We start from the raw sequence: 13,310 nt of genomic DNA, 5'->3' as shown, positions 1-13,310 counted from the left end.
CCTTCAGTGTTTCTGGTTTATTGTAATACTTAGACTATACAAACATTCATCGCCTTCCCAGTACGTTCTGTTTCTTTTTCAGATTTCAAGGTTTGACCCATCTGGATTTTATTTTGGTGTCAAGGAGTGAGGGAGGGGGCCGAGGGAACCGGCTTCTATTTTTCCAGATGGTGGGCCAGCTGTTCCAACGCCGATCAACTGAAAACCTTCCCAGTTGGAAGCAGCCGCGGTACCAGCACGTTCCAGGCTCCGGCGTCTGCCCGCTGGCTGTCCTGGGATCCCCGCCGCCAGGTCTCTGCAGCCAGCGGTTCGGCCCTGGTCAAACCGTTAGCCCCGCCCCCCGCAGGCCCGCCGGGGACCGGCCCCTGACCGCCCACCCAGGACCCCCGCCAGTTCTCTCCTTCCGGGGTGGTGGTGGGGGGGGGGTGTCCGGGAACCCACGCGCCTTCCCAGAGAGTAATTTAAATAGAAGGCGCGTCCTCTGGATCTATTTGCATAGAGGCAGGGCTTCTGGCGCTGAGCGACCAGGACACCCAATCCCGTGAGACTCCACAAAGCCCTTATTTGCATGGGGCGGGGCTTGCCTCCGGGCGTGAAGCCCCGGGCTACTTCCCCTTCCCCTTTCCGCGCGCGTTCTTTCCGCCTTCCTTCCACCTTCTTTCCGCCTTCCTTCGGCCCTGCCACCTTCCGTCTGCCTTCTGCCGGCGCCGCCGGAGGCTTAGGCACGATGCTCCCCAGAAGGCGGCGGGCACTGGTCGAGGGCCCCAGCAACTTCTCCGAAGTGCGCTTCCCCGGCGTCACCATCTACCTGGTGGAACCGCGCATGGGCCGCAGCCGCCGGGCCTTCCTCACCCGCCTGGCGCGGTCCAAGGGCTTCCACGTGCTGGACGCCTACAGGTGCGTTTCGTGCGGCAGCTCGCGGCCGGGCAACGAGGGCCGCCAGGAGAAGGGGCTGGCAGGTCTCTGAGAAGGTGAAGACTGAACGGTGTGCACCAGGCAGAGCGAAGGCCCGCACGAGTGGAGTGAGGCAAAGAGGAGGGCAGGCCCACTGGGCAAGGCTCCAGGCCTCACCCTCCCTTCCCTCTGCCCAGCTCCGCAGTGACACATGTGGTGATGGAGCAGACTTCAGCCCAGGAGGCCATCTGCTGGCAGGAGAGCAGGGCGGCCCCTGCCCCAGGCTGTGCCGGCCCAGCGCTGCTGGACGTCAGCTGGTTCACAGAGAGCATGGCAGCTGGGCAGCCCGTCCCTGTGGAGGGCCGGCACTGCCTGGAGGTGAGCTGGGCAGCGGAGGAGCATAGGTCCACAGAGGAAGGCCTGGTGCAGGGGGCAGGGTCCAGAGGAGGCTGGCAGAGAGGTCTCCGCCCCGACGGCCAGGCCAGGCCATCCACCTCCTGCTCTCACTGTTGCCGCAGACGCCCTTGGGTCCACTTGTTCTTAACCTCTTTAGGTAGGCTTGTCTTGTTCACCAAGCACATGACTGTGACCCCTAAGTGCGATGACCCGAGGGCCAGCGGGAGGCCTCTTCCTGCCCCCATGGATCCTGGGTGAGCCAAGCAGGGGAGGCAGGCAAGGGCTCCTGGCCTGGCCTGTGAGCCATGCGGCCTCAGTGTTCCTGTCTGAGGGGGCATGGCAGTGGGGCACATGCGGCATGTGCCTCTGCAGGAAAAGTGCCCCGTGAGGGTGGCAGGTGGTGTCATTACTGCCCCTCTGGCCTGAAGGGTCATCATCAGCTTGCTCTGTAGGGCAGCGCTGCCTTTGACCAGGCCTCTGGTAGTGCTGTCCCATCAGAGTCGGCTCCTCCTGTCCTGTGTGCCGGAGAGCCCCAGGTGGCTGCCCAGGAGAGGCGAGGCTCGGGGGCTGCAAGCCCCGCACCTCAAAGCGGTCTGTTCATTGCCTGTCCCTAGGTGGCTGTGCCCAGGAAGGGGCTGCCCAGCCCAGTGAGGATGCCACCCTATGCCTGCCAGCGCCCCACCCCCCTCACACACCACAACACCAGCCTCTCGGTGAGCCGTGGTCCCGCCTGCTCCTGTGAGCACTCCCCACCCCGCCCTGCCCTGCCCTGCCCTGTTGTGTCCCGGCTTTAGGGCAGAGGGGTTGGAGCTGGAGGGATGGGTGAGGCTCCCACCAGCCCTGCTGTCACGATTCACAATGGCCCCTCCCTGCAGGAGGCTCTGGAGGTGCTGGCAGAGGCAGCAGGCTTCGAGGGCAGGGAGGGCTGCCTCCTTGCCTTCTGCAGAGCGGCCTCTGTGCTCAAGGCGCTGCCCTGCCAGGTCACAGCCCTGAGCCAGCTTCAGGGACTGCCCGGCTTTGGAGAACATTCCCGCAGGGTCATCCAGGTAGGTGCTCCCCATCCCCATCAAGGCAGACTTGTGAACCCGAGTGGGTGTCCAGGAGCCGGGCCCCAGTGACCGTAGGTGGCTCTGTGATTCAGCCCGGCTGGGGAGGAGGTCGCAGGATCCCAGGCGGGGACAAGCCTCCCTGTACCCAGACACCACAGGTAAGTTAGGGTCGCACCACTTGCTCCAGCGGGGCTGAGAGGACTCCAGCTGCAGGCTGGTAGCTGGTCTTGCTGGTGTCCTCCCAGACTGCCTGGGATGCGGCAGAGAAGCCAAGCTGGGCATGTGTTTTAAGTGCAGAATATTTGAGGAAAGTTGGGGTTTTGTCCATGTCACTGGGACAGGACATCATAACAAAAGACTTTTGAACTCAGTTATGTGTTTAAAGGAAGTTGCATTGAATACATCACCTATGTTTTAATCTAATTTTTGATTATGCTATTAGAGTTGTCCCATTCCCCCCCTTTATTCCCCTCCATCCTTCACACCCCTTCCACCCACATTCCTCCCTTTTAATTCATGTCCATGGGTCACACATGGAGTTCTTTGGCTTCTACATTTCCTAGACTATTCTTAACCTCCCCCTGTCTATTTTCTACCTACCATCTATGCTACTTATTCTCTGTACCTTTTCCCACTCTCTCCCCCTCCCACTTCCCTGTTGATAACCCTCCATGTGATCTCCATTTCTGTGGGTCTGTTCCTGTTCTAGTTGTTTGCTGAGTTTGCCTTTGTGTTTGTTTTTGTTTTAGGTGTGGTTGTTAATAACTGTGAGTTTGCTGTCATTTTACTGTTCATATATTTTATCTCCTTCTTAGATAAATTCCTTTAACATTTCATATAATAAGGGCTTGGTGATGTTGAGCTCCTTTAACTTGATCTTATCTGAGAAGTACTTTGTCTGCTCTTATATTCTAAATGAAAGTTTTGATGGATGGAGAAATCTTGGATGTAGGTCCTTGCCTTTCATGACTTGGAATACTTCTTTCCAGCCCCTTCTTGCCTGCAAGGTCTCTTTTGAGAAATCAGCTGACAGTCTTATGGGAACTCCTTCGTAGGTAACTCTCTCCTTTTCTCTTGATGCTTCTAGAGTTCTCTCATTATTTTTAATCTTGAGTAATGTAATGATGATGTGCCCTGGTGTGTTTCTCCTTGGGGCCAACTTCTTTGGGACTCTCTGAGGTTCCTGAACTTCCTGGAAGTCTATTTCCTTTGCCAGATTGGGGAAGTTCTTCTTCATTATTTGTTCAAATAAGTTTTCCACTTGTTGCTCTTCCTCTTCTCCTTCTGGCACCCCTATAATTCGGATGTTGGAACGTTTAAAGTTGTCCCAGGGTTCCTTAGCCTCTCCTCATTTTTCTGAATTCTTGCTTCTTCATTCTTTTCTGGTTGAATGTTTATTTCTTCCTTCTGGCCCACACCATTTATTAGAATCCCAGTTTCCTTCCCACCACTATTGGTTCCCTGTACATTTTCCTTTATTTCACTTACCATTGCCTTCATTTTTTCATCTAATTTGCGACCAAATTCAACCAATCCTGTGAACATCCTGATTACCGGTGCATCTGATAGGTTGGCTATCTCTTTGTCGCTTAGTTGTACTTTTTCCAGAGCTTTGATCTGTTCTTTCATTTGGGCCATACTTAGTGTGTGTTTGTGTTTGGTCTCAGGACACCTGCTATGTAAAAGGGGCGGAGTGTTAGGTGTTCACCAGGGTGAGGCAACCCATGCTGTGTTGTGACGCTATATGTGGAGGAGGGGTCCTAGAGGGAACAATGGCGCTTGGTCCTCTCTCTGCTGGATTTCTGTCATTTCCCCCACTTCCCACAAGCACAGTGGGCCCTTCTGGTGCTGATTCCCAGGTGGGTTGGCTTGTGTATGTTCTAGGACCCTGTGGTTCTCTCCAATGAACTCTCCTGTGAGGCTGGGAATTTCTCCCGCTGCGTCAGCCCCCACAGGTGTTTTCAATCAGCAGTTTGAGGCTTTATTTCCCGGCTGGGACCCCGGGTGCTCGGTCTGTCTTGCTTTCCAGGTGTTCCTCCCGGTTTATCCGCACGTGAGTGTGGGACTGCAGGCTCCACCAGCCGCCGCCTTGCCCGCCCTGGTCCTCCACAGCCACTTCGCTGCGAGTCCTCTCTGCCCAGCTGCCCAGCTGCGCCCCTCCTACTGGTCTGGATGGATGCTTCTTCTTTAACTCCTTGGTTGTCAGACTTCTATACAGTTTCTGTCAGTTCTGGTTGTGTTCTTTTTAAAATTTAATTTAATTTTGTTTTAATTATTGTTCAAGTACAGTTTTCTGTCTTATACTCCCATCCGTGCCCACCCCCCAGCCCTCCCCACCTCCCTCCCATTTCCACGTGCCCCTAGTTTTTGTCCGTGTGTCCTTTGTACTTGTTGCTGTAAACCCTTCCCCTTTCCCCCTGAAATTCCCTCCCCTCTCCCCTCTGGTCACTGTCAGCCTGTACTCTATTTCAGTGTCTGGTTGTTTGTTGTTTCTGAATTGTTGTCCTTCTTTCGGTTGTGCGAGGAGGCACAGTGTGTCTACCTACACCTTCATCTTGGCCGGAAGTCCATCACCTATGTTTTGAAAAGGAATTGTTTACATATACTGGGACTTACCTGCGAGACGAGGCCAGAAGCTTTGGGGCACAATCTCCGTTTCCAAGTCCCTCACTTCTGACGGCACAGAGCCCCCTGCTGAGGGTGGGGTCGGCCAGTCCTCCGCCCCATCTCTGCTCTGCAGTCAGGCTGGGCTTTGCTTCATCTCGGCCACAGGAGCTGCTGGAGCACGGAGTGTGTGAGGAGGTGGAGAGAGTCCGGCGCTCAGAGAGGTACCGGAGCATGAAGGTATGCACGGGGCGGACCCCAGCGGGGCTCACAGACCTGAGTTGCCCCCCAGAAGGAACTGCCGGGGGTCAGGTGGTCTCAGGAAGTCTGATGTGTACGAGGCAGCCAAGCAGACCACGAGGAGAAACTTGTTTCGAGCACAGGAATGTTCTAGATCACTTGGCTCTACTGTCCTTGCTGGGCTGTTGATGGAACGGCCTGCAGCGTCAGCTGTCCTGCCACCTCGAGCAGGCGCCTGGCAGACACGCCGCAGGGACGACTGAGTGTGGGCTGCTCGCGGGGCACTGTCCCGGCCCCCTGACCTCATGCTCTGATGTCGCTGGGTCGCCACACCCACATCCACGGCACGCCCCTCCTCTGCCCCCTCCCCTCGGGTCTGAGGCGGAGCTGCTGGTGCCCCAGTGCCCCGTCCTGCGGCTGTGACGCCCACTTCTGTGCTGGAGGTCCTCAGATGGGTGACCTGCGGGGCGTGGGGCTTCCCTGGGGGTTTGCCCGATGCTGTGGGGATAGGGGGTCGGGGGGGGCGTGTGTGAAGGATGGCGGGGCTCAGGTAGGCGGTGAATGGGGTGTGGGGGCAACCGAGGAGCTGGTGGGTGGGGAAGCATGGACAGAGGGCGGAGCCCTCCACCTCCCCCTCCTGGGCACCCCGTGTCCCGGGAGGCATCCAAGGCTGCAGGGAAGTACGTTAGCAATGACTAACATTTATAACAATGTGACTGGCCTCTTCTCTGCACTTTTTCTGGGAGGACTCTGTTGGTGACGGTGACCCAGCCCATGCTGTTGGCTAAGGGGATACGGGGATGAAGGGGGGTTCTGCACAGCCCGGGGGATGGGCTGCAGTGGGTCTGGTCTGCAGAAAGCCGGGCTCGGGTACCTCCTCTGCTGCCGCTGCCCCCACCAGCCCGGCCTGGCCCCCAAAGGTGCTCCTGCCACACTTTACTGCCTCTGACAGGGGGACTTGTGGGAGAAGGCAGTCACCCTGGGAGGGGTCGGCTCCAGGAGGGCCACTGCCCGCCCCCTCTCCTGGTGTCTGTGCACTGACCGATGGCTGGGCAGGGAGGTGAGCTGTGTGGGGGTTGCCCAGGCCTGCGTGCCCTCCAGCCCATCGTGTTTGCATCTGTGAAGGGCAGGACATGCGGTCAGGTCGCTGCTGGAGGTGACGGCTGCACATGTGCTGGGGGGACCTCTCCTGGGGGGCCAGGGCCTGACCAGGCTGTGCCCACCCTCCCAGCAGCTGTTCACCCAGATCTTTGGGGTCGGAGTGCGGACTGCTGACCGCTGGTACCGGGAGGGGCTGCGGACACTGGATGACGTTCAGAGCCGGGTGCCGAGACTGACGGAGCAGCAGAAAGCAGGTGACCCTCAGGGAGGCCGCACCTCGGGGCCCCCGGAGAGCACTCGGGTCTGTGCGTTTCCCACACCCAGTGCTGAGGCTGCCTCGGGGGGCGTCGGGGCAGAGCGACCCGGTGGGAGGCGGCATCTGGGGGGGCTTCCCGGGGTCCCCACCAGCTGCAGTCAGGGTCCATGGCAGCCCTATCTCAGTGAACGGTGGTGGTCACAGCCACTACTGTGACATCAGGGCCTCCTGGGTAGACTCGGACTGGACCAGGCCTGGGCCTCCTACTCCTGAACAGCATGTGCTCAGTGTTCTGGCTGCCGGCTGATGGTGCGGGGACCCCTGAGGTAGGAAGGACAGGACCTTGAGAGTCAGCTGGGCCTGGGCTTGAGTCCCACCTCCCTGAGGTTCTCTGTGAGGGGCGGGAGCCTGCCCACGCCTCTGGGAGCCAGCAGGGCACAGGCGTTAAGGAGAGTTCAGCAGAGTTCAGGCTGGGGTGGGTGGGAGCCCTGCTGGATGAGCCCCATGGCCCAGCCCCCCACCTCTTCCAACATCCTCTCGGGGGCTGGAGGAGGGGCACCTCCCCAGGGCCCAGGAGACTCGCCTGGTTGGTCGGCAGGAAGTGAGACCCACAGAGCCGTGTCCAGCAGAGTGTCACAGGCTGACACCAGCTGGTCCCATGACACGGCACAGCCGGAACAGCCAGCAGTGCTCACTGTGGCTGCCAGCAGCTGCCACCCCGCACTCGAAGCCCTCCCGCTGTGGGTGGAGGGGCAGCGATCCCTGACAGAGGCGGCCGAAGGCGCAGGCCAAAGTGGTGCTTCTCCCCGCACCGGGGGAGCCGGCTTCCTTGTGTCCTCCATCTGCTTCCGGCCCCACTGCACCGCTGGGAGGACGGGGCGTTGGCAGGCTCTGGCTCGGCAGTCTCAGGACTTCCGTGGGGGCAGCTGGCTGGAGGGCACAGGAACCTCTGTTGTCTCTCTCAGCCACACAGCAACCCACAGTTATCGCTGGACCAAGGACCGACATTTAAGAGGAGGGGGGGGTCGTGGAGAGAAAGTCAGGGCGGGTGGGCTGGTCAGGAGGTTCGTGCTGCCTGCAGGACTCCGGCACCACCGGGACCTGAGCACGCCGGTCCAGCGGCCTGACGCGGAGGCCCTGCAGCAGGTGGTGGAGACAGTCGTGGTGCAGGCCCTTCCTGGGGCCACCGTCACGCTGGCTGGTGGCTTCCGGAGGTAAGGGGCCTGAGGTGCGCTCTGGCTCGGCTCCCAGGTGGGCTGCTGCGGTGGGCCTCCCTGCTCTGAGGGGCCTGGGCCAGCCCGGAAGTCAGACCTGCCCCTCAGGGGGAAGTTGCAGGGCCACGACGTGGACTTGCTCATCACCCACCCCCAGGAGGGCCAGGAGGCGGGGCTGCTGCCCAGAGTGATGTGCTCCCTGCAGCGACAGGTGAGGGCTGCCCCTCCTGAGGGTGCTGCTGGGTCCCGCCCTCCCAGGGCTTGGGCAGTGCCCATCATGCCCACCCCCCTCCGCAGGGCCTTGTCCTGTACCAGCAGCACCAGCTCAGCCACAGCAGAGACCCCACCCACCTGACCCAGAGGAGTCACACCATGGACACCTTTGAGCGGAGTTTCTGCATTTTCCGCCTGCCGAGACCCCCAGGGTCTACCTGGAAGGCCGTGCGCGTGGACCTGGTGGTGGCTCCCATCAGCCAGTTCCCCTTTGCCCTGCTGGGCTGGACCGGCTCCAAGGTAGGCGGCGAGCTGCTGGGGCCGTCTGGGCCCAGGCCGCAGCCCTGCTGACGCCCTGCTGCTTTCCCCAGCATTTTGAGCGGGAGCTTCGCCAATTCAGCCGGAAGGAGAGGGGGCTGTGCCTGAACAGCCACGGGCTGTTTGACCCCGAGCAGGTGTGTTGCCAGGGCAGGAGGTGAGGGAGCCTGGGACCCACAGACAGGGCCCTGAGGGGCACCCCACCCGGGGAGGGCTTTCCGAGCCTTTCTCAGGGAAGCCGCCGTGGCTGAGGGGTCCCAGACACCAAGGCCCACCCTCCCGTTGCAGAAGGCACTTTTCCGTGCGGCTGCAGAGGAAGACATCTTCAGGCACCTGGGCCTTGCGTACCTTCCCCCAGAGCAGAGAAATGCCTGAGCCCCTCGGCCGGCCCTGTGACATTCTGGGAAAGGGGGCCCTGTGGCCAGCCAGGCCCATAGATGCCCTGGGCCACTGGCCATCTGCAGGCCCAGGACACTGCCCCAGCCCTTACCCTCCCGTGTGGAGCCCCCCATGTGGGGGCCTCACCCGCCTCCCTCACACACAGCCCGCCGGGACACAGTGGGGTGAGCCCGCGGAGCACCAGGCTGTCCCCTGAAAGCCCTGCTGGGTGGGGCTGGCTGGTCTGCCCCGTACCCGCCGGTGAGCAGGGGCGTCATGTGGGACGTGGGTGCAGGCTGAGCTGAGTCTGCAGAGCAGTCGAGGGGCGCTGCCCCTCAGGGGGTCTGTGACCCAGGTGCCTTTCCACCCATTTGCATCTCCTTTAGTTTTGCTGATGTTTCACCGTTTTCAGAATGTAAGTTTTGCATCTCTGTTAAATTTATTCCTAATTACATTTTTCTTTTGATGTTATTAAAGTAGAATTTTGTTAATTTTATCTTCTGATTGTTCATTGGTGGTGGGTAGGTATACAGTTGATTTTCGTATTGTGGAAGCCTGGCGTACGTTGTATTAAATACAATCATGTCTTGGTGGGCTCCGTGTGACCCTGCCCACAGGGCTGGGTCTGGGTGGGCAGCGTGCAGGAGGAGGCATGTTCGTGCTCAGGGCCCAGTCTCGAGGTAGCAGCCAACCCCTTGCTGGCCTCCTCGTAGGGGGTGGGTGTGGCCACTGGGGCAGTGGGCTGGGAGGAGGGTGCATCTGTGACTTGGTGTCCTCACAACCCCTGCCCCAGTGGCCCATGTGCCCCAAAACTGAACGCAGAAGCCTCGGGCCTGGCCCCAGCCTCGGTCTGTCTGTGTGCTAAGGTGGGCACGCACCTGGCAGCCGGCCCTTCTGATGCTGGAGGCCCCTCAGGGGCACAAATCTTGGATTTCTTTTTCCCTCTAAAGACAGTTTCAACTGGAAGAGGCGAGCCCAGCTTGGGTGAAGGCAGGTAGGGTGGGGGAGTGGGGCAGATGATAACGAGGCCTCGACAAAGGCGCCCAAGAGCGGAGAGGGGACCCCTGCTCCCCTCTGGCCCTGGAAGCCAGGCTTCCAGCTCCCTGGGTGTCCTGACAACACTCTGCCCAGCTTGGCCTCAACCCCTTGCTCACACTGCCGCTTGCTGCCCTCCTGCAAGGCCACATCTCTCCTCAGGGCTGCAGCCCCCAGTGGCTCCCCCGTCCCGAGTGGACCAGGGAGATGCTGTTGCAGCCCCTCAGAGCCCAGCTGCTGGCCACTGGCCCCCGCAGGGCTCCTGTGGGTGGAGCTGGGCACAGGGCCACCACACAGGGCCAGGGGAGGGGCCAGACTCCTGAGGGAGCCCCTGCCCCATATGTAGCCCCCACTCTCGGGTGAGCAGAGCGGAGCCACAGGGAGAGTCATGCATGTCACACACACACACACACACATGCCTATCCACACACAGGCATGTGCACACACACAGGCACAGATACAGGTGCTCAGACACACATGTGCACACACATCCCTGGACCCCAGGTGTCTCCTTGTGGACATGCAGGCTTGTCCCCGGCTGAGCTGAGTGATGAGAAAACCAGCATCAGCACACCAGGCCCCCTGGGAGGAGGGTTGATGGGGCTGGAGTCCCACCCTTGGGGAGCCTTTCCCTCGAGAGCCCTCTGTCTCTGCTAACACCCACCTCTTGGGCTCAGCGAGACCAGGGTGTCTGCCCTTCCTGCCCAGCCTTGCCTGGCAACACCACAGCCTGGGCTCTGGTGGCTCTGAGACTATTTTAAGTCCAGCTCTCAGCCCATCCTCCCCGGGAGGCTTTGCTACTGGCCACCTGCCGCTGCCCGTCGGGCCTGAGCCTGGAATGTCGACTGGCAGTTGGCCAGGGTGGGGGCTGGGGCGGACTGTTATAAGCTGGTGGCACGGGGGCAGGCAGCTGCCCTCGTCCGGAGCCTGCCACCGTCCCCGCCACCGCAGCCATGTCCACTCACCGCCTCGTGATGGTCCGGCACGGCGAGAGCACCTGGAACCAGGAGAACCGCTTCTGCGGCTGGTTCGACGCGGAGCTGAGTGAGAAGGGGGCCCAGGAGGCCCGGAGGGGGGCCCAGGCCATCAAGGAAGCCAAGATGGAGTTCGACATCTGCTACACGTCAGTGCTGAAGCGGGCCATCCGCACCCTCTGGACGATCCTGGACGGCACCGACCAGATGTGGCTGCCCGTGGTGCGCACCTGGCGCCTCAACGAGCGGCACTACGGGGGCCTGACGGGCCTCAACAAGGCAGAGACGGCGGCCAAGCACGGGGAGGAGCAGGTGAAGATCTGGCGGCGCTCTTTCGACATCCCGCCCCCCCCCATGGACGAGAAGCACCCCTACTACAACGCCATCAGCAAGGTGGGCAGTGCGGGGGGCCGGGGAAGGCCTGGGGGCAGGGGCCGGAGGGGGGCCGGGGCCTGTCTGGGGTGTGACCTGCGGGTGCCCCCAGGAGCGGCGGTATGCTGGCCTGAAGCCCGGGGAGCTGCCCACCTGCGAGAGCCTCAAGGACACCATCGCCCGGGCCCTGCCCTTCTGGAACGAGGAGATCACCCCCCAGATCAAGGCCGGCAAGAGAGTGCTCATCGCAGCCCACGGGAACAGCCTGCGGGGCATCGTCAAGCACCTGGAAGGTGAGGTCGCCCCAGGGGGGCTGTGGGTGCGGGGGGGCGGGGCGACGGGAGCACGGGGCCTGTCCGCTCCTCGTCTCTGCCAGCACCCACCGCCTGGCTGAGGCGGCACGGCCGACACCAGTGCTGGGTGGGTTTTCCAACAACTGAACTGGGAGGGCTGGGAAACCGTTTGAGACACGGCTTTGCAGAATCCGGGTTTCATTTCCACGCGTGTCCCGGGACACTCTGGAGTCTCCTTCTGAAGACGGGTGAAAACACCCGTCTTCAGGTGTTTTCGAGCCTCGAGCACAGGGCCCGAGGCACAGGACGGGGCCGGCCCAGCTCCCTGGAGGGGAGCCCTGGGCAGGAGGTGGGGACGCAGGGAGTGGTGCCTGGCCAAGTCCACCCAGCCAGGAAAAGGTCGGGCCGGCTGACTCCCAGTCCTGCGTTGCTCTGTGTCCCTGGTCGTCACTTCACTTTCGGGACCACCCTCTGAGGCAACTCCTGGTTCGCCTGGCTGCTGGAAGGGGGGCCAGGGCAGGGGCCTGCCCCCAGCTTCACCCCTCCAGGCAGAGGGAAGACCACTCAAAAGGACACAGGGTGGACGGTGGCCTGGGGACCCTGGCCTGTAGCCGGGCAGGGGCAGGGTGTGGGCCTCAGGGCTTTCAGGCAGCAGGAGAGTCTGTCAGCATCTGAGTGGCCTTCAAGCTTGTGGGGTCAGGGAGAGCGGGAAGGCAGAGGCCCGCCCCACAGCTCCTGCCCCTGCAGGTTGATGGGCAGCTGGCCAGAGCAGACAGGCAGGCCCCCCGAGGCCTGGCCAGCCCACCTGTCCTCCCCAAGATGCCAGGTCCACACAGACACCTCACAGCAGGCGCTGGACCCAGCGGGTGGACAGGCCACATTCCATCCCCCTTCCTGGGGTTCCTGCAGCCCATGTGCCCCTCAGCACACTGGGAACACGCCTGAGGGCTCCCACTGCCCAGGGAACTCGCCTCCTCGCTTGGGGCGGCGAAAATACCAAAGGGCGAGCTATTCCAGGCCGGGGACTGCAGGAGGCTGGTGGGTCGAGTTTCCTCAGAAAACACAGTGCTTCCCACTTGGCAGAGCCCCCTGTCCACCCTGCTGTCCCCTCACCCACCCCACTTCTTAAGAGCACCCTTGTTCCTCTGCTCAGGGTGCCCCAGCTCAGCACCCCTGGGAACCGAATGGCTAGCACCCTGTCTGAGCCCTGACACCCTCCATCTGGCCAGAGGTCACGCTGGGCCCTGGCCCATGACACCGCCCCAGGTCACAGCAGCCCCCAGTTTGGGCAGCTATTTCTGTTACCCGAGGCCTCGGCTCCACCCTGACCTTCTGCAGGCGCATTTCTCCGCCCAGCTGCTGGGGAGGGAGGGCTGCGTCTGGCTGAGCAGCCGTGGCTTGGAAAGGTCATGGAGCCTGCTGAACCCACAGCAGCCGCTGCCTGGTGGCCGGACCAGGAGGGGCTGAGGGTCCGTGGTTTCTCCGGTGCAGGGATGTCCGACCAGGCCATCATGGAGCTGAACCTGCCCACGGGGATCCCCATCGTCTACGAGCTGGACCAGGCCCTGAAGCCCACCAAGCCCATGCGGTTCCTGGGTGATGAGGAGACTGTCCGCCAGGCCATGGCGGCCGTGGCCGCCCAGGGCAAGGCCAAGTGATGAGTGGGCTACGGCAATAAAGGCACCCCCCCCCACCTGAGTCCAGCGTGGCCTGCACGCCCAGTGCGCATTGGGGCTGGCTTCCCAGGCCACAGGTGCTGTGTCCCTGGCTATCAGGTGGCTCCTGACGAGTCCCTATGGTGACCCCCAAAGCCCAAGACCCACTCGGTGACCTTGCTCTAGAATCAGGTGCCTGGGGTCGCTGGGGTCGAGTCCCAGTGATTGAGCTGTCCTCACAGTGAGCAAGCACAGCAGCCAGGAACCCACCGCCTTTCGGGGGGTTGTCCTCGGCTGCCCCCCTGCAGGAGGGAGCAC

General features: G+C 61.6%; 2 protein-coding genes across 2 annotated transcripts; both read left to right on the top strand.

Annotated features, from left to right (window-relative positions):
• The first annotated feature begins 727 nt into the window (after positions 1 to 727).
• POLM (DNA polymerase mu) lies at positions 728 to 9,154 on the top strand. Its single transcript, XM_045828210.1, has 11 exons — positions 728 to 897; positions 1,092 to 1,272; positions 1,905 to 2,003; positions 2,166 to 2,336; positions 5,112 to 5,183; positions 6,418 to 6,538; positions 7,622 to 7,754; positions 7,863 to 7,965; positions 8,052 to 8,267; positions 8,339 to 8,422; positions 8,574 to 9,154. Exons 1-11 carry the CDS (start codon positions 728 to 730, stop codon positions 8,658 to 8,660), a joined length of 1,437 nt encoding a protein of 478 aa, XP_045684166.1. The 3' UTR covers positions 8,661 to 9,154.
• Positions 9,155 to 10,581: 1,427 nt separating this feature from the next.
• Positions 10,582 to 13,030, top strand: PGAM2 (phosphoglycerate mutase 2). The gene is made up of 3 exons (XM_045828214.1): positions 10,582 to 11,065; positions 11,157 to 11,337; positions 12,829 to 13,030. Exons 1-3 carry the CDS (start codon positions 10,652 to 10,654, stop codon positions 12,993 to 12,995), a joined length of 762 nt encoding a protein of 253 aa, XP_045684170.1. The 5' UTR covers positions 10,582 to 10,651; the 3' UTR covers positions 12,996 to 13,030.
• Positions 13,031 to 13,310: the final 280 nt, after the last annotated feature.

This window comes from Phyllostomus hastatus, unplaced genomic scaffold, assembly GCF_019186645.2.
Source record: "Phyllostomus hastatus isolate PE091 unplaced genomic scaffold, TTU_PhHast_1.1 phas_scaffold_78, whole genome shotgun sequence".
Taxonomy (NCBI): Eukaryota; Metazoa; Chordata; class Mammalia; order Chiroptera; family Phyllostomidae; genus Phyllostomus; species Phyllostomus hastatus.
Note: the sequence above shows the minus strand (reverse complement) of the source record. Positions and strands in the feature narration are given on the sequence as shown.